General features: G+C 36.2%; 1 protein-coding gene across 1 annotated transcript; it reads left to right on the forward strand.

Moving 5' to 3' along the window:
- Nucleotides 1-2,142: 2,142 nt before the first annotated feature.
- On the forward strand, nucleotides 2,143-5,039 carry dio3b (iodothyronine deiodinase 3b). The gene has a single exon (XM_048207928.1). The coding sequence runs from the start codon at nucleotides 2,275-2,277 to the stop codon at nucleotides 3,106-3,108; it is 834 nt and encodes a 277-aa protein (XP_048063885.1). The 5' UTR covers nucleotides 2,143-2,274; the 3' UTR covers nucleotides 3,109-5,039.
- The last annotated feature ends 16,926 nt before the right edge of the window (nucleotides 5,040-21,965 follow it).

Consider the following 21,965-nt stretch of genomic DNA (forward strand, 5'->3'; position numbering starts at 1 on the left):
ACAAAAACACACATACAATCATACACAAATACACACATACACACACACACACACAAAATCACACACACACACAAATATTACATTAGTCACATGACATATTTACAGCTCAGGTGATTGGCTGAAAACACTCATGTCTTGGTTATGTTCCAATATTTTCTTACTATGATCTTCAAGTAAGTCTGCTCCGCCAGCACAATCAAATCAACCTGCAAAATAATGACTGCTTTCAAACAGGTTCTCTGAACACTCCATCAGTTTCTGTCGCGAAATCGAGGAAAACGTCTGAATTACAGTCAATCACACCAGCAATCTTCAGCAAAGTTATAGTGTTTTGAGGAACTTCTAGAGTTTCCATGAGAGTTTGAGACGCACAGAGGCCCAGTTCTCCCGCAGAGAGATCCTGTCAGCGTAAATCACTGGAATTACCTGATTAAAAACAATTTATCTGGAAAAACTGTGTCAAGCATTGAATTACAAGGATTACAGCGCCATGGAAGGCCAGGGATTGTGTTTACAAGGTATGCAGTGTTTCTCCCTGTAAATAGGTTTCTGTGGAATAGGTAAAGTTAGGATTTAGATTAATTAGCTTCAATGCAAGCAAATAAATACATTCAGGAGGGATCATGGAGTTTTGGCCGGAGCACGTTAAGCCTTGTTTATTCTGAGAGAGTCTCACACAATACAACACACATTTCTATATCTGCTTAAATTTAAAGTGATCAGAGTTATCTCACTACAGAACGCTGTCTTTGGAGCGCGTCTTATGTTTCTTCTACAACAAAAATGCATTCCAAACAGAATAAAGAAAATATTTACAGGTGCAGATATACACAACAAATCACTGATTTCAATTGATTTTGTGCACGCTGTACGTCTTTCGCTTTAAACGTCACACTGACTGCTCTGCGTTCATCAAAGTCATTCCAGACTGCTTTCGTAACACGCTGTCATGTGACATGCATCAAAACCAATGCAGAAGTACAACTAACATTCGTCACACTAAAGTCTAAATCTAACAGCATGTCGCATGAAATCGCATCTGTGTTTTATGGACTCCATCGTTCCATGTTTAAGATATTTCATTAATGCACGCCTCCGTTATAATTAGTCCTCAAACTTCATCGTCAGTGTATTTTCACGTAGAAGCATTTTTTTAAAGATGCATTCAAAAGTATGCAAACTCATTTCATGAAGCATGTCTTGACCCGATGCATTAAAATGTGTCAAATAATCATTTGTCATCTCTCTCGACTTCACCGTTGCAAGTTCTACCGATGTTTTTTTATGAAGCATATTTTATATAATGCACCACAACCGCTAATCGCAATTGTCGTGTCAAATCATCTCAGCATCTTTTTCTTGACTTAACCACACGTTCATAAAGAAGCTCCTCAACTACCAATGCACTAAAAAATGCCAAACAATCTCAGCATCTCTTACCGTCAATGTATTTTCATTAAAACAACGATGACGGACGATTTTGAAGTTGGAGGAGAAAATGAGATCTGACCTTTCCAACGTGATTACGTCATGCGTGGACCATCACAGAGCAGTGCGAGACGAGCATTTGTGGTTAAAAAGTATATAATTTATTTATTTTTTTTAGTAAATGTCCGATGGTTTCTCTAGATAAGGCTCTTATTCCTCGTCTGGGATCATGTAGAGCTCTTTGAAGCTGCACTGAAACTGACATTTGGACCTTCAACCCGTTGAACCCCAGTGAAGTCCACTATATGGAGAAAAACCCTGGAATTTCTTTTCGACTGAAGAAAGAAAGACGTCTTGGATGACATGGGGGTGAGTAAATGATCATGAAATCTGAATTCTGAAGTGAACTAATCCTTTAAGAGTGCAACTCAGCATCTCTTGACCTCAAGTCTTAAACCACCAAAAATGCAACTGTCATGTGTCAAACAATCTAGGCATTTTTAATGCAATGCATCACAAGCACCAATGCATTGGAAAAAGTGGAGCTGTCAAATAATCGTGTTGCATTGATCGCATCTGTCTCTCTCTCGCTCCTCCAGACAGGAGAGTTGACGGGAGGTAATCCCCTCCATGTGAGGAGGCGGCACGGGTGTGGAGGCGTGTTGTTTTTCATTCAAATCCTTACTAGTCCTATAAAAAGCGGGACTCGGAGCTCGAAAGAGAGAGAGAGAGATAGATAGTGAGTGAGAAAGAGAGAGAGAGAGAGAGAGAGAGAGAGGAGAGAGAGAGAGAGAGAGAGAGAGAGAGCGCACGCTAAACGACACGGCTGTATCTGTACCTGTCCGGATGGGGATGGAGATGCTGCATGGATCCGCAGGTGTCCAAACGGCGAAGGCGCTGAAAAACGCCGCCGTGTGCCTGATGCTGCTGCCCCGCTTCCTGCTCGCGGCCGTGATGCTGTGGCTCCTGGATTTCCTGTGCATCCGGAGGAAGGTGCTCATGAAGATGCGGGAGAGCGACGTCGGCAGCCCCGACGACCCGCCGCTCTGCGTGTCCGACTCCAACAAGATGTTCACGCTCGAGTCGCTGCGCGCCGTGTGGTACGGCCAGAAGCTGGACTTCTTCAAGACGGCGCATTTGGGAGGCGCGGCGCCCAACACCGAGGTGGTCCCGCTGGACAGCGAGCGGCGGAGAGGGGCGCAGCGGATCCTGGACTACGCCCGCGGGAGGAGACCCCTCATCCTCAACTTCGGGAGCTGCTCCTGACCGCCGTTCATGACGCGCCTGTCGGCGTTCCAGCGCGTCGCCCGGCAGTACGCGGACATCGCGGACTCGCTGCTGGTGTACATCGAGGAAGCGCATCCGTCGGACGGCTGGGTGAGCTCCGACGCGCCCTACCAGATCCCCCGGCACCGCTGCCTGGAGGACAGGCTCCGCGCCGCGGAGCTCATGAACCAGAAGGTGCCGGGGAGCGCCGTGGTCGTGGACACCATGGAGAACTCGTCCAACTCGGCGTACGGCGCCTATTTCGAGCGCCTCTACATACTGAAGGACGAGAAGGTCGTGTATCAAGGCGGCAGGGGTCCGGAGGGCTACCGGATCTCGGAGCTCAGAGACTGGCTGGAGCGCTACCGGAACGATCTGGAAGCTTCTAAAGCGGCGGTGGTGGTTCACGTTTAAGGCGGACGGACGGACGGATGTTTTTCCCCCCCTCAGCCCTACTCTCGTGTCCTTATCATAAAGTCATTGGCTGTGTTTCAAAACATAGTGACTGTCTGCGCTCTCACCAACGGGGAAAAAAAAGTTCTTGATGTTCCATTATAGCTTCTGCAGATCAATGTTTTGGGTTCTTCAAACCTCATTGGTGGCGTTTCAAAACCTACACTCTCTTAAATATATGCTATATGGCTCTTTGGGAATGAAGGAGCATCCACACAATGAAACAGTGATGATTTTCCATGGAGCTTGAGCCAGGCTTCCCAACCAGGGGTCCATGCACTGTAAAAGCGTTTTCTCAGGTAACCTAAAGATGAGAATGACGTTAGGTTACAGCATCGAAAGTCATTTTAGCAGTAGAAACAGATTCTTAACAGTTGCACATTTCACTTTGTTTACAGTGTGGACCCCTGGGGGCCCGTGAAGTGTGTTTTTACATTTCCATGTCATGATATAAGATGGATGGATGCTTTTCCAGACCACTCTTGTGTCTTTATAATGAAGTCGTTAGCTGTGTTCAAAACCTGTCTGCGATTCTCATCACACGCTCTAAAAAAAAAAAAATGCAAAGATTGGGTTGTTTTGACCCAACGTGCTGGGTAGTTTTATTTAACTCAACTATTGTTTAGAAATCACTGTATTTCTTAATTAAACTGAACCTAAAATAGGTTGGAAATTAAAAATCAGACACGTAATTATTAGATGCAACAATAATAATCAAAAGGTGAACATTTATTAATAAGCAATTTAATAAATGTTAAGACTTCAGATGCAAAAGCCTCTAAAATGAGCATTTTTATCAAACTCGTATGTTCAGGTTCACTTTAATGGCAATTAAAAGGTTATTTTCATGTGAATAAACATACAAATGCTCATTTAGAGGCTTTTGCATCTGAAGTCTTTTGTTTATATGTTTAATAAATGGACAATAAACATTTATTAAATTGCTTATTAATAAATGTTCATCTTTTGATAGTAATTATGTGTCAACATATATTGGGTTCATTTTAAGCCAGACATAAAGTGATTTTGAATCAATAGCTGAGTTAAATAAATGTTGAGTCAAACCGCTGGGTCAAAACAACCCAATTTTGTTCATTTCCAACCCAGGGTTCTTGAGATACCAAACAGCTCTTTGGTGTTTCATCATATGTCCTGATCTAACACTAGATCCAGGGTTTTCAACCAGACGAGAAGAACATTTTTATGAATGTTTGAATTGATCTGTTTAGAATTATATCATGCATTATTGTTTAAGTTCTAAAGTGTTGTCAAGCTTTTTATACCGGGTCTGTAAACGGCTGAAAACCCTTGAACTAGAGGATAAAACGTCGAGAAGGTTCATGCGCTTCAAACACGCAGACACCAGGTTTTGAACACAGCCGTCAAATCTGCTGCTATACAGGCTGTCGACCACAATACTGCAAATGTTGGCTTTTAGTTTCATGCATACAGTTATCTAGACAGATGTTTATGTTGTCAGTGGCCATGCGACCGCATGATAGCTGTTGTGCTTTCGTCTCTGTTCTTTAGGCCTACTTGTTTTATGTCAATCCAACCTGGCATTTTATTTGAAATATTGCAAAGACGGTATATCTATCTATCTATAACATATCCTATTTTATTTTTGTATGGTATCTTTCCCTCGTGAGTGAGTGAGTGTGTGTGTGTGTGTGTGAATGTGCGGCCAGGAGGCCGTTTCATTGTACTCTGGAGTTATTGTGAAGATCGGTTTTTAAAAGGATTTTAACCAGAAAACCGATACTGATGTAATTTGACACTAGAGTACAGGACAGAGAAATGGCCTCCAGACGTATTGCCAAATGTTGTTTTGTAAATGGTGTATATTTTATTGAACACTTTTTTTTAAATAAATGGTAGAGCACCCTCTAAAATCGGGTTTATCCATAATTTCCAAGTGTGTAAGAAACCTGAAAATGTGAAAAACAAACAGTCATGAGAGATACAGAACTGATGTGCAAGTTACACCATGCGTTTCTGTGAAAGTAAGGGACATTTTTACATGCCAAACGTACACTATCTCTCATATTCCCTCTCATTATGTTTATAGGAATATAAAAGCAAGACATTTTAGCTTCAAAATCATAATTAGGCTTTGGGAAATTTGGTGACACTTTATTTTACAGTTTTATTGTTACACGTTACATGTATAATAACTATAATTACATGCAACTAACCCTAAAACAAACCAAATCCTAGTCCTAACCCTACATTTACAAAAAAAAAAAAAAAATGGTGGGTTAAAAATGGACAAACCTATGACTGTGTTGTTTTAACCCCAAACGATCCAATGGCTGGGTTTGTCCATTTTCAGTGCAACTTTGGTTGTTTTAAACCAAGTATTTTTTTATAGTAAGTACTTAATATTACTTAAATGACCACTCTAAAAAATGCTGCAACCGCTGGGTTAAAACAACCCATTTTGTCCATTTTCAACCCAACTTGGGTTGTTTTTAACCAATAAGTTGAGATGCATTTGCAAAGTTAATTATAGTCAGTTGAACGAACGTCAGAATACAGTGTGACACAAACTATCCATATTTAGTGGTGTTTGTTAAACCAAGCTTCACTAATATTGCTCATATGCACTTTAATAAGGAAAACACCACTCACATTTCCTTCATATCTAGTTAAAATACACTGAAATGTCTGGTGAAGTGAACTGTCTCTGGAGCTTTAACACGAGGAAGATGAGCGATCTTAGAGATGAAGAGAGAGAGAGAGAGAGCTGGTGATAGTGTTTGATTGATCCCAATGACTACCATCAGGGACATTTCACTGGAAACATCTGAACTTCTGCATTAAACACTAAAGCACTCAAGCTCACGCGTCGCAGTGATTTATCACGAGTGAGGGCTGATGTGAAATACACAAAACCCCCTGGAAAAAATCACTGTAATGCACAACCATGTTATAGTTTATTAGTGTTTCCAGTTGCATTAATATAGTATATGAGTGGTTAAAATATCTAATCATTTCTTCGTCTTGAAGGGTCATTTTGATCGCATGAATGAAAAATATTGTTATAATCAAAGGCAAAATAAGATAAGAACAATATTTATCATCTGGCCTGTTGAAGGTTATGATTTTATGGAACATTATGTTCAAAAGTTGCAGCAAGATCATCTAAGCTGCTTTTTGAATTCAGACTGTCTATTTACACCCACTAAAAAAAATATAAAAATCAGAATTAGTAGCTTAAAATATTATACAGACTTTTGCATGCTCATGCATTACAATTTCCAGTTTATGCATTTTGTGCATCACTGATTTTACTATGAAGAAATTAAGTAAATATTCGAAAAGTGGAAATAAAGTGCCAAACAGGTATTTAATAGTGTAAATAAAGTGTTTATCGGGTATGGTTTTAGGGACAGGGATAAATAATGTCCCAATAAAGCAGCATCCATTTATAATTTTAATAAATATGATCATATACACTGAATATGTTATGCATTCTGTTTTATAATATATTGCACTAAATATAAATAGCATCTAACAACTATTTACACTTTTGTTGCCTTTTAAATTTGAGGTTGCTTTGTAACGGCGACCTGCTAAAGAGCTATTTCTACTTGATTAACCCATAAAAATGTGTTTTGTTGGTATAAATTAATGTATTTAGGTTGATTCAGAGATTACTTTTTTGTCTGAAAAGTCTAAAAAGGAATGTTCTGCAGTCAAATAGTGAAATGAAACACTCAAAGGGCTCGAGTTTGATATTATCATGCTGCTGATCTCTATCCTGCACTATAGACAATAATCTAATAAGAATAAAAATACAACTCACAGTTCAATTTAGGATTTTTAAAAAGTATAAATGTGTTGAATGAAAACATTTATAATCAACATTTCTCTCACTTTTGCCCTGGATCATGGTGCATTCTGGGACTGCCTTATAATACAGCCAAAAGAAGGTGTCTTAAAAGGCAGCGTAGTATTTTTGCAACACTTTTTTAACATCTTCTGCTCATCAAACCTGCATTTTTGATCGAAAATACAGTAAAAATTGTGAAATATTTTTACAATGTAAATCATCTGTTTTCTATGTGAATATATAGTAAAGTGTAATTTATTTCTGTGATCAAAGCTGAATTTTCAGCATCATTACTCCAGTCTTCAGTGTCACATGATCCTTCAGAAATCATTCTGATATGATGATTTGCTGCTCAAGAAACATTTATGATTGAAAACAGTCATATTTTTGTGGAAACCATCATAAATTTTAATTTTCAGGTTTCTTTGATGAACAGAAAGTTTAAAAGAATAGAATTTATTTGAAATAGACATTATAAATCTCACTTTTGATCAATTTAATGTCTCTGATGAACAATTTCTTATATACCCCAAACTTTTGAATGATCATTTCTGATGGTTTCCACACAAATATGACTCTTTTCAGCATTGATAATAATCATAAATGTTTCTTGAGCATCAAATCATCATATTAGAATGATTTCTGAAGGATCATGTGACACTGAAGACTGGAGTAATGATGCTGAAAATTCAGCTTTGATCACAGGAATAAATTACACTTTACTATATTTTCACATAGAAAACAGCTGATTTACATTGTAAAAATATTTCACAATTTTTACTGTATTTTTGATCAAATAAAAGCAGCCTCGCTGAGCAGAAGAGACTCTTTCTAAAAAATAAAAAAAAACACCTTAATTATTCCAATCTTCCCTGTCCTTAAAATGCTGCGTCTTGGTGTGTTTGACATCTCCAGTGTTTAATCAGAGGAAAGATGTCTTCTCAGAGTTTCCAAGATGTTCTTGTCCTTATCAAGCAGGATGACACTCATCTGCGATCTGACAGGATGAAATCACAGCCGAGTTTGTTTGAGCGACGATCCCGTTCCTGCGCCCCACACACACTCCGGTGATTGTTTAGTCTGTGTTTGAGCGAAGAGCGAGAGAGATTGTTTGGGCCGGAACGAGGCCGGTTTCGGGGGGATGGATGGAAATACGTGAGACTTGAGTGCTTCATGATGGCTTTTGAATGAGCAGTCTCTCTCTCTGAGTGCAGAGCAGAAGGCAATGTGATTATGGCCCACGTGGCGGCCGTCCTCGCTGCTTGATTTAATGTATTCAGTCCTCTTCTTCTTTATCAGCTGTGCGAGTAGCCCTTTAATCTGCGCTGCGTGTTACTCTCACCTGTCTGCTCACTAAGAGGATGCTGTCGTCTGCCATCCACGATCCAGCGCTTTCCCTTCAGAAAAACAAGCACCACATATCAATAACAGACATACACAGTAAATGGTGAATTGTTTATAGACTTAAAAAAAATAAAGGAATCAAATTTATTTCTCTTAAAAGAACCTATTTTTTTTTTTTTTAAAAACAACATACAAAAAATCTAAAGAAACGTTCGTGGAATGGAAAGATTTCATGTCCAATGCTTTTTAAGAGCGTGACTTTATAAAGCATTCCGCTCCGGTTCTGTCTTCTGATTGGTCAATCCAGTGTTTCAATGGTGATCTAACTATTGGGTCATTCCATGTCTAATAAACAAATTTCAGAAACATCCCCGGCTCAAATTTTTGATTTTGATATATTTACTGAGTAATCAACTATTCTGTAGAGGAGGGTCAAAATGACCTTTTTCACCTGAGATTTGGAGCAAATTAGAGGAGTGTAAAAATGACTTTAGAAAGATGGCAGCATCATTATTTTATTTTTACACAGAGATTGGTAGATCTATTAGTAAAATCTGTTGACTTTATCAATCTTTGTTTCATTATATGCCAACAGTGACCGCTCAAAAATGGCAGAAAAGCACTTCTGGTGTTCTTTTCCTCAAATTTGCATGTCTGTAACTCAAGAAGTTTTAAAGATATCTTAATATGCTTCTATATTCTCATTCTTAATAAACTTTTCTTTTGGTATCTTCATTTTAAAGGCCCTCGATGGTTCATTCACAGAGATACGAGGATCTTAATGTGGCTCCATGAGTAAATTGTACACATTTTCAATGGTCAAAAACCAAATGTGGGTCACTTTGAGATCCCCATATCTATGGGAATTAACTATATAGGGGCTTGAAAATGAAGATTTTAAAAGGAAAGTTTAGTAAGAATGAGAATCTAGAAGGATATTAAGATATCTTTAACACTTCTTGAGTTACAGACATGCAAATTTGAGGCAAAGAACACCAGAAGTGCTTTTCTGCCATTTTTGAGCGGTCACTGTTGGCATATAATGAAACAAAGATTGATAAAGTCAACAGATTTTACTAATAGATCTACCAATCTCTGTGTAAAAATAAAATAATGATGCTGCCATCTTTCTAAAGTCATTTTTACACTCCTCTAATTTGGTGAAAATGGTCATTTTGACCCCCTCTACAAAACAGTACTTTACTCAGTAAATATACATCTGTGATGTTTAATATTTTGGCTTTCATTACTATTTATGTTTGTCTTTCTACACAAAAAATATGAACAAAATAAAAAAATTGAGCCGGGGACCTCTGGTTGATTTGACATGGAATGACCCTATTACCCTTAGTTTACATGACACCACTAAATCCTCTATTTCTTTTCAGCTAAATTATTTAGTAAAAGGACTCTATGATATTGTTAAACTTTCAAAAAACATCTTTGCATGTTGATGTAGAATATCTGTTTGGGAAAAATCTGTTCTAGCAGCTGGATGACATTTCATGAATTTGCCTAATAATACGTCATTTTAATGAATAACTGTGTGTGTGCGCATTTGTTTGTGTATACATACACACTACAACACCAAATCATCATATTAGAATGATTTCTGAAGGATCATGTGACACTGAAGACTGGAGTAATGATGCTGAAAATTCAGTGCAAATTTGAAGTTTCTTCTGCTCACTAAAGCTTCATTTATTTGATCAAAAATACAGTAAAAATCTGAAATATTATTACAAAACCGATTCCCAAAAATTTGGGACACTGTACAAATTGTGAATAAAAAATGAATGCAATAATTTACAAATCTCATAAACTTATATTTTATTCACAATAGAATACAGATAACATATCAGATGTTGAAAGTGAGACATTTTGAAATGTCATGCCAAATATTGGCTCATTTTGGATTTCATGAGAGCTACACATTCCAAAAAAGTTGGGACAGGTAGCAATAAGAGGCCGGAAAAGTTAAATGTACATATAAGGAACAGCTGGAGGACCAATTTGCAACTTATTAGGTCAATTGGCAACATGATTGGGTATAAAAAGAGCCTCTCAGAGTGGCAGTGTCTCTCAGAAGTCAAGATGGGCAGAGGATCACCAATTCCCCCAATGCTGTAGCCAAAAATAGTGGAGCAATATCAGAAAGGAGTTTCTCAGAGAAAAACTGCAAAGAGTTTGAAGTTATCATCATCTACAGTGCATAATATCATCCAAAGATTAAGAGAATCTGGAACAATCTCTGTGCGTAAGGGTCAAGGCCGGAAAACCATACTGGATGCTCGTGATCTTCGGGCCCTTAGATGGCACTGCATCACATACAGGAATGCTACTGTAATGGAAATCACAACATGGGCTCAGGAATACTTCCAGAAAACATTGTCGGTGAACACAATCCACCGTGCCATTCAGCGTTGCCGGCTAAAACTCTATAGGTCAACATGATCCAGAAGCGCAGGCGTTTTCTCTGGGCCAAGGCTCATTTAAAATGGACTGTGGCAAAGTGGAAAACTGTTCTGTGGTCAGACGAATCAAAATTTGAAGTTCTTTCTGGAAAACTGGGACGCCATGTCATCCGGACTAAAGAGGACAAGGACAACCCAAGTTGTTATCAGCGCTCAGTTCAGAAGCCTGCATCTCTGATGGTATGGGGTTGCATGAGTGCGTGTGGCATGGGCAGCTTACACATCTGGAAAGGCACCAGCAATGCTGAAAGGTATATCCAAGCTCTAGAACAACATATGCTCCCATCCAGACGTCGTCTCTTTCAGGGAAGACCTTGCATTTTCCAACATGACAATGCCAGACCACATACTGCATCAATTACAACATCATGGCTGCGTAGAAGAAGGATCCGTGTACTGAAATGGCCAGCCTGCAGTCCAGATCGTTCACCCATAGAAAACATTTGGCGCATCATAAAGAGGAAGATGCGACAAAGAAGACCTAAGACAGTTGAGCAACTAGAAGCCTGTATTAGACAAGAATGGGACAACATTCCTATTCCTAAACTTGAGCAACTTGTCTCCTCAGTCTCCAGACGTTTGCAGACTGTGATAAAAAGAAGAGGGGATGCCACACAGTGGTAAACATGGCCTTGTCCCAACTTTTTTGAGATGTGTTGATGCCATGAAATTTAAAATCAACTTAGTTTTCCCTTAAAATGATACATTTTCTCAGTTTAAACATTTGATATGTCATCTATGTTGTATTCTGAATAAAATATTGAAATTTGAAACTTCCACATCATTGCATTCTGTTTTTATTCACAATTTGTACAGTGTCCCAACTTTTTTGGAATCGGGTTTGTATAATGTAAAACAGCTGTTTTCTATGTGAATATATAGTAAAGTGTAATTTATTCCTGTGATCAAAGCTGAATTTTCAGCATCATTACTCCAGTCTTCAGTGTCACATGATCCTTCTGAAATCATTCTGATATGATGATTTGCTGCTCAAGAAACATTTATGATTATTATCAATGTTGAAAACAGTGGAAACCATGACACATTTTATTTTTCAGGATGCTTTGATGAACAGAAAGTTCAAAAGAACAACATTTATTTGAATTATAACTGTTTTATAACATTATAAATGTCTTTACTGTCACTTTTGATCAAATTAATGTATCCTTGATGAATAAAAATATTAATTTATTTTAAAAAAGTTATATTTTAAATAGTTTCAGAGTGAAGGGAGACTCAATAATGTCATTTGCAATGCACATGATTTATATGTTATCATTAAAAATCTGCATTTCTATGGAGAAAATGAATGGGATTTTTCCTTGTGCTCAGTTATGGATCTAGGTCAGAGGTGAACATAGAGAATTGTTAACTACGTCAACAGTCTTTTAATATCTCATAATTGCTATCTTAGTTTTGCTATATCTAGGTTTTGACCCTGTGAATGATAAATGTGTATTAGAAAATGTATAAAGTCTCACAGCCGATAGGAAAGAACTGACAGGAGCTTCATAAACCATCTCTCTCTCTCTCTCTCTCTCTCTCATGTGAGAGTCGTCTGCTCGAGCTCCTGCAGAAGAGACACAATATGAATTATTATGATAAAAGGTCACCAGATTAAAACAAAATGTCAGTGCTTCGGAGGCCTGCAACACTTTAAGCTCACTTCTGATTCTGTGGCGGGTTTTGCCATTTGACTGATTGTGTGTGTGTGTGTGTGTGTGTGTGTGTGCGTGTGTGTGTGTGTGTGTGTGTGTGTGTGTGTGTGTGTATGAAAAGAACATACATTGTATTCCACACTGCAGTTCTGGATACGGATTGGTCAAAATAAAAAATGTGCAAGACAAAGCAATCAATATCGATCAGTGAAATTGATTTCTCAAACTCAGATTTACAACGAAAAGCCTGCAACCAAACTGTAGTTTTTCATGTTTAATTCAATGCGTTACCTTCCATTTCTTTGTAATTATTTGTGAAATTTAAAAATTAAATTAGTTAAATTAAAATTATTAGTGAAAATTGTTTCTACACTAATTTTTTTCTTCAGTTTACTAGTTTCAAGTCCTTTGCATTTCAATATAAACTATGAATATGAATCTTATAATATAAATATATGAATATCAAATATCAAACACCCCAGATCATTTACAATATTAAAATAAATATTTAAATTAAAAAAAATTACAAAATTTAAAATAAATAAATAAAATCTAAAATAAATAAATACAATTCTAAATAAATACAATTTAAAATAAACAAAATTTAAAATAAATAAAATCTAAAATAAATAAAATTTAAAAAAAATCAAATTTAATAAATACAATTTTAAATAAATAAATATATAATAAATATATTATAAAATTTAATATAAATTAAAAAATTAAAATTAATAAATAAAATGTAAAAAATAAATAATAAATATAAAAATATATATTAAATGTTATTCATTTATTAATATTATTTTTCATTTATTTATTTATTTTTCATCAAATTTAATATATATATATATATATATATATATATATATATATATATATATATATAGAAACAACCCAGCATTTTTTTTAGTGTATATATAGCCTACTGTATATACACACACACTATGTTCAAAAGTTGGTGAGATTTTGTAATGTTTTTTTGTTTCCATGTTTATATTAACGTCTGTGATGAACGACTGCATACAGGTTATTCCCACGAGGGCCGTTAGGGGGAATCTGTTATTTCGATCGTCTCAAAACATGGCAAAAACATGCTCTCGGTGCATTAGGGCAACAGAATCAATCAAACCCCGTCCAGATTCACCCCGCGTTCAGGTCAACAAACCAACAAAACATCTGAGGCTTGAACCAAATGCAGGATTACGTCCTTAAGAAAACAAGGTCTCTCTGTGTGTTCCACCTCCCAGTTTACAGATGCAAAAACTAGGGCAAGTTCTGGACAAAAGCACGGGCTCCGAATAACTCCAGATTGGTTGAAATGAGCTAAACAAATTAAGTGGCAAACAGGGCCAGATGATGTTGTTGTTTTTGGCTGGATTTGAGCTCAGGGATTGTGTTGAGATACTCTGGAGTGCCCTACATTTGCTGAAAGGTTTCTGATCTTGAACGGCTCCTGTGCTAGTCATATGATTACCTTGAGTCACCCTGCGTATCTTCCAATAACAGAGCGTTTAATCGAGTAATGCTTGTATGATATTACATGCAAGAGCCTCCAAGAGACGGGGCAAGGTCAAGTGCTGTCACGTGTGACGTGAACCATATATAAAAACTACCGCCCAAAACATCATTTGACGGGAGGAATATTACGTTGCCTGATACCTTCTAGTCTAAAATACAAACCCGATTCTAAAAAAGTTGGGACACTGTACAAATTGTGAATAAAAACAGAATGCAATGATGTGGAAGTTTCAAAGTTAAATATTTTATTCAGAATACAACATAGATGACATATCAAATGTTTAAACTGAGAAAATGTATAATTTGCTCAAGTTTAGGAATAGGAATGTTGTCCCATTCTTGTCTAATACAGGCTTCTAGTTGCTCTTAGGTGTTCTTTGTTGCATCTTCCTCTTTATGATGCGCCAAATGTTTTCTATGGGTGAAAGATCTGGACTGCAGGCTGGCCATTTCAGTACCCGGATCCTTCTTCTACGCAGCCATGATGTTGTAATTGATGCAGTATGTGGTCTGGCATTGTCATGTTGGAAAATGCAAGGTCTTCCCTGAAAGAGACGACGTCTGGATGGGAGCATATGTTGTTCTAGAACTTGGATATACCTTTCAGCATTGATGGTGCCTTTCCAGATGTGTAAGCTGCCCATGCCACACGCACTCATGCAACCCCATACCATCAGAGATGCAGGCTTCTGAACCGAGCGCTGATAACAACTTGGGTTGTCCTTGTCCTCTTTAGTCCGGATGACGTGGCGTCCCAGTTTTCCAGAAAGAACCTCAAATTTTGATTCGTCTGACCACAGAACAGTTTTCCACTTTGCCACAGTCCATTTTAAATGAGCCTTGGCCCAGAGAAAACGCCTACGCTTCTGGATCATGTTTAGATACGGCTTCTTTTTTGACCTATAGAGTTTTAGCCGGCAACAGCGAATGGCACGGTGGATTGTGTTCACCGACAATGTTTTCTGGAAGTATTCCTGAGCCCATGTTGTGATTTCCATTACAGTAGCATTCCTGTATGTGATGCAGTGCCGTCTAAGGGCCCCGAAGATCACTGTAGATGATGATAACTTCAAACTCTTTGCAATTTTTCTCTGAGAAACTCCTTTCTGATATTGCTCCACTATTTTTGGCCGCAGCATTGGGGGAATTGGTGATCCTCTGCCAATCATGTTGCCAGTTGGCCTAATAAGTTGCAAATTGGTCCTCCAGCTGTTCCTTATATGTTCATTTAACTTTTCCGGCCTCTTATTGCTACCTGTCCCAACTTTTTTGGAATGTGTAGCTCTCATGAAATCCAAAATGAGCCAATATTTGGCATGACATTTCAAAATGTCTCACTTTCAACATTTGATATGTTATCTATATTCTATTGTGAATAAACTATAAGTTTATGAGATTTGTAAAATATTGAATTCCTTTTTTATTCACAATTTGTACAGTGTCCCAACTTTTTTGGAATCGGGTTTGTATGTGGTGTAGAAACAATTTTCACTCAGAAATTGCTAGTAAATTAAATATAGTTGCGAGCAGCAATCATTGGGGTTCAAGCGTTTAAGGCCTTTAAGCAGATGCATAAGAAGATATTATGTTTTATTTAGCAAGATCAGATGGAAAAGACCCTTTACAGCCAATACAGACAATTTACAATGGTTTTTAAAGCTTTTTAACAGTTATAGTGCCACCTATGGTCCGATCTCTATAAATGTTTGCATGCTTGTTTAGAACCATATGCTGCATGTGCACACCAATTTTCGTAAAGTTCTGAGTTTTCGTTTAGAATTTATAGACTTTTGTGAGCACTTGGCCATGCCCCTTTCCTAAATGACCCTGTTATAGCTATCCAAAGGGTAAAGGTGAACTTTTTTTTTTGATAATTATTGACCTAAAAAGTCCCTAGAATGGTACTGCACTGGTTTGGTTTTGATTGGGTAAAAAACGTAGGACTAAACGTAGGTTTTTGACAATCAAATATTTAACAAATGATTCGATTGATGGTGGCGGTCCAAGAGGCAAATGTTTTCATGTTTTTTTCATGATATAGCGCCACCAAGTGGCAAGTTGCTGCATCCTTTTTCACGGGACCACAGAATGAGCTCTTACATAGGTGTGCCAAGTTTGGTGAAAATATCTCATTTCGTTTACAAGTTACAGCCATTTTAGCAAAAGTGGCTCCGCCTACTTCAAACATTTTGGCAGCTCTTAGGGACTGTGAATTGAAATTTCAACTTTTTTTGATAATTATTGACAATCAGACTCTCAATGCACTGATTTGGTTTAGATCGGGCCAAAAATCTAGGACTAATTCGAAAAAGTTTTTTTTTTTTTTTAAATCCGAAATACCTGAACATTTCTAAAAAAAGCTTGTTTCTGCCACTGAACAAAAAAAAAAAGGATCATTTTGACTTTTCTTCTCGCAATTCTGACTTTATTTCTCAGAGTAGGACTTTATAACTGGACTTTACTATATCTTTTATATTAATCACTATTTATGCACATACTGTAAAAAATATTTACTACACTGAAAAAAAATAGCAACATCTATTTTATTCTAGCCAAAATTATTATTTAACATCACTGAATCAACTAAATACATTAATTCATACCACAAAAATTAATTTTTATGGGTTAAAGAAAGTATAAATAATTATTATCGTATTTCTACTTCAAATATTCTCATTTAATCCAATGTATTACTTGCCGTTTCTTTGAAATCATTTGTGAAACTGCAATTTCTACATGAAAATTGCTTTGAAATAAATCTACACAGTTTTTGAGTGTAAACCTGCTATCATCTATTATTAATGTTGATCAAACAATGAAAGACAAAGAGAAAATCACTCGCTTCTCTTGACTGAGTAACTTTTGCAGCTTTAATAAGAATCAGTTTTAATTCATACAGTGAAGAATATTTTTTATTTACAACTTTTAAAAATAATTTTTTTGGAAAATCTTGTCACTATTTATGCACCGTAAAAATTATATTTTTCAAAGTTGTAGCCTAAATAAAACAATTTACAAGAGTTTCTATCTACTTAAAAATTTCACAATTAATTTCTTGTAATTATTTGCGAGTGAAAACTGATTCTACACCGCATTTCTTTTTCCAGTGCACTAATTTCAAGTCCTTTTCCGGGCGTTTATCTAATATTAAATGTTACATGCGTGCTCTAATGATGTAAACAACATTATCCTGAGCAAATAATTAAAGGAACGTGAAGCCTGAAGTTAATCCACATCTGTAAAAACAGGCATCAGACAGCTTCGCTTGGCACAAATTCACTCAAAGTTACCAGAGTGTCGAGCGACGAGCTTCTAGGCATTAATAAGAACTTTCTGGAACTCTGAATGTGTTCTGTTGTCTGAAAATAGACGGTGCTGTTGAATGAGAAGCTTCCGGGGAAAATGAGCTTATAGCATTCTTGCAAATGCATGAATGGTTTGGTCTGCAGCCGTTTCACAGTTGTAATAGTTTGCAAACTGGCTTCAAGAGTGGTGATCTATTATTAAACGATATGATGTGCTAGTGTTTTGTGCAACACCTCCACTTCCATGTGTTTATGTGGTTTTCCAGCCAGAGTCGGTTCCTTGTCACCAGATGGTATTATGTAATGCTTCCATCAGGAGGACAAATGACTAAAAGGAATCAAAGAATCTAAGATTTCATTCCGTCTAAAAGCATTGGAAATCTTTGCACTGTAGCTTTTACAGAGTCAAAGGTGAAATTCCTCATTTGGTCTGTAATCAGCCGCTGGATGAGCTCATGACACCTGAGAGAAAATGATAGATAGTTAGTGATGGCAGAGAGATGGACAAAGATAGAGAGATTTTTTTTTTTTTTTTTTTTTTTTTTTTTAAACATTTTGAAGCAACTTTGAACATTGATCATTCGCCAGTTTTAGTGGTTAAGTGGTTATCATTAAATAAAACAAAACAATATATATATATACAGTACAGTCCAAAAGTTTGGAACCACTAAGATTTTTAATGTTTTTAAAAGAAGTTTCGTCTGCTCACCAAGGCTACATTTATTTAATTAAAAATACAGTAAAAAACAGTAATATTGTGAAATATTATTACAATTTAAAATAACTGTTTTCTATGTGAATATATAGTAAAGTGTAATTTATTCCTGTGATGCAAAGCTGTATTTTCAGCATCATTACTCCAGTCTTCAGTGTCACATGATCCTTCAGAAATCATTCTAATATGCTGATCTGCTGCTCAAGAAACATTTAATGTGTACAATATTTTTTTTCAGGATTATTTGATGAATAGAAAGTTCAAAAGAACAGTGTTTATCTGAAATCTAATCTTCTGTAACATTATAAATGTCTTTACTGCCACTTTTGATTGATTTAATGCATCCTTGCTGAATAAAAGTATTCATTTCTTTAATTTCTTTTCAAAAAAATAAAAATAAAAATTCTTACTGACCCCAAACTTTTGAACGGTAGTGTATAATGCTACAGAAGCTTTGTATTTCAGATAAATGCTGTTCTTTTGAACTTTCTATTCATCAAGGAATCCTGAAAAAAAAAGTACACAACTGTTTTCAACATTGAAAATAATCATAAATGTTTATTGAGCAGCAGATCAGCATATTAGAATGATTTCTGAAGGATCATGTGACACTGAAGACTGGAGTAATGATGCTGAAAATTCAGCTTTGCATCACAGGAATAAATTACTTTGTCAAATATATTTAAATAGTACACAGTTATTTTAAATTGTAATAATATTTCACAATATTACTGTTTTTTACTGTATTTTTAATTAAATAAATGTAGCCTTGGTGAGCAGACGAAACTTCTTTTAAAAACATTAAAAATCTTAGTAGTTCCAAACTTTTGGACTGTACTGTGTATATATATATATATATATATATATATATATATACAGAAATGAATAAAGTATTCCACGGAATATAATAAAGGATATTTAATTAATCTAGTTAATGCATAACATAATTTAAAGCACTTATAAAATAATAACATGGTTTATTACTACTGAGCAGTAGGTGGCGCTATGACGAAACTCTGCATGCACCCTCAAGTCATGCCTGTGATGACATGTACCAAGTTTGGTGTCAATCGTAGACTGTAAAAAAAGATGGACGACGCGACGCCGCTTCCTTCCATTGTAATGAACTGAAGGCCAAAATGGGCTGACGAATGGGCGCTGACATGTTACGCAAAAACGTCATAAAAAAAAAAGGTTTGGCAACCTGGGCATGCGCAGAAGGTATCGTCCGTGGAACCGGAGGCGGAGCCGCTGATATCAAACTTCCGCCCAGACGACTGCGTCATCATTCATGTATTTTAAATAGACTATAAAAATTATACACAATTTAAAATTCTACCTATAAAATAATAGGCTATTCTGTTTCTAGAGCAATAATATTTTTGAGACAGCAAATTCAGTAGATAAACTCAATATAATGGCACTAGAAACAACTCTAAATCGTCAGAAACGGTCCTGCCATTTTAAATCAAGTTCAACTAACGTTACAGGAGATCGATTGCTGTAATTAGAGTAAGCTATCATTAGTTTTGTCCTGCTAATTATTATTTTATACCCATAAAAATAATAAGTAACTGCCGAGATAACGATCACCTGCTTTTTCCCGACATGGTTAACATTAGGTGTGTTATCTTAACTAATAACATTTATTAATTAGCTTATAACGCCCACATTTAATGTTACAGAGAAAAAGTTCAGTGATCCGTCAGATCCTGTAGGTCGGTTAGTACAGTTTACTGCTGAACAACTCATTTTGTTGGTGTTAAATAACAAAGGAATCGAAAATTATCCCCTCGAAGCTCCGACAGTCCTCAGACAAGCTGTCAATCAACTTCGAATCATGACGACACGCCCCGTTTTTATAGCATCAAATTGCTAGCTAAAATCTAAATCATCACAAAAACGAACAATTTAATATATATCAGCGTGATAACAATTACCTTAAATGACCAAAACCATCTTTCAGAAAGTTTTATTTGAAGCAGAATTTATTTTTAAGTTTTCACTGAAGTCTCATTCGTCTGCATTGAGCGGGCGGGGTTTATGACCTGTACTGCATCCAGCCACCAGGGGGCAATCAAAGAGCCCGCAGTTTCACTTTTCAGGATGTATGAGACACACCCGGTGTCAATACACCAAATTATTGCAGAGATACAGCATCAAATCCATTTTTGCATGCTCACTGTCAAAGACGTTGACACGCTATTTGAGAACGGATTGGCCAATCAAAAATCTTTTAATAATTTTTTGCCTGGAATGTGACTGGATGCTACATACCAAATTTTGTGCAAATTGGACAAACGCTCTTGGAGGAGTTCCATTCAAAATGGCAAAACATTTTCCAAGACGGATTTTGTTTATAGGACTCGCGCACCAAAAGTTATGAGCATAAACATGAGTGAATCTTTGAACTGTTGGTGGCACTAGAGAGTTTGATGTAGAGACTCCAAATTTGCAATGGTAACATTTCAGACTGTTCATTATCTGTGTGCCAAATTTCAAAACTTTTTACCATACGGTTCTATAGGCTGCCATAGACTCAAGAGTGGAAGAAGAATAATCAGAAAATGAACGATTTCAACAGGGGTCTTCGCTCCGAATTACATACATTCATAAATAACTGGGCATCATTTAAAAAATATCAAGAGTAAAACAGAAATAAATAATAAATAATCAAGTATTCTATCTAGAAAATATAATAAAAGATATTTCATTAATCTCAGTTAACGTATTACATGTGGTAGTTCTAAAAGTATTGAATTAAACTAAAATTAAATACAACTAAAATACAAATTGAAGAACAATTTGTACAAAATACTGAAATAAACATATTTTTGCAGCTGTTGTGAGAACCATCATTATCAGTAACCTTTTGCCTCTGGTTGGGGTTCTGTTGCCCAACTGAAATAAGGTCAGAGGTCAAAGATCTCTAGAGCTGAATGATTAAAGTGACACAAAACAGGGTCAATACAGTAATTCATTTGGCATTCATCAGGGGCAAACAAACAACACAGATAACGGTAATGCAGGTACTGACCAAAATAGATTGAGCAAGTGTGGACATGTGAACGTTGTTTTATAATCTCTCGAACAGGCCCAAAATCATCATTATTCCATTTGACCTACAAATGCCATTTGTTTATCCACCTGATATACTCCCTAAAAAATGCAAAAGAACAGCCAGGGAACAAGCTAAGAGCAGCAAATCAGCTTAGGCTGGTTTAAGATGGTTTTATTTCCCCCCCACCAGTGGGTATTCCTTTAAACCTTGCTTTAAACCCTCTGGCGCTCTTAGGTCATTTTTGAACAAAACATTTTAGTTTTTGTTTTTTAGAATCATCGGAATGGTACAGAAGTTGGTAAAGGTTTTGGCACTTGCAATGTGAACACAAAAAAAAAAAATTAAATGATCCTGAAAAAAATAGTCACACTTGTACTCCTCGTGGTCAAAAATGAGCGCAATGGAAATGAATGGGAAACGAATTTCACCTAGAGGAAGTGTTTGGTACTGCGGCTAAGCTAAATCTGACTGAAAGCTCATTTTTTGAAATATCAACCTCAAATTTGGAACACAACTTGTTTACATTTATGTCTTCGATTTTTTCACAGATTTAGAGTAAAACATGTTTTGGAAAATACATAATTCATATAAAAATTGAAAAGTATTTTTGTGCATTTTTCATTACAATAAACAAAGTTTATAAATTTAAAGTTTTTTCACTTCATCAATAATCTGCAAAGTGTTGTCTTTAAAAAGAGACCAAACCGAAGTCTGTGCTCTAAAGAATTCAAGATTTACCACAGTTTAAGTTGGAAATTAAAGTGAATAAATGGATTATAACTATTGCATAAATATAATTTACTACCATAAAATCCCCTAAAAATACAAAACATTAAATAAAAAAGCATTATCAAACTAAAATATAGTGCATTCATTTAATTTCAATAAAATAAAATAAAAAATCTGTC

This window comes from Megalobrama amblycephala, linkage group LG11 (assembly GCF_018812025.1).
Source record: "Megalobrama amblycephala isolate DHTTF-2021 linkage group LG11, ASM1881202v1, whole genome shotgun sequence".
In the NCBI taxonomy this organism is placed as follows: Eukaryota; Metazoa; Chordata; class Actinopteri; order Cypriniformes; family Xenocyprididae; genus Megalobrama; species Megalobrama amblycephala.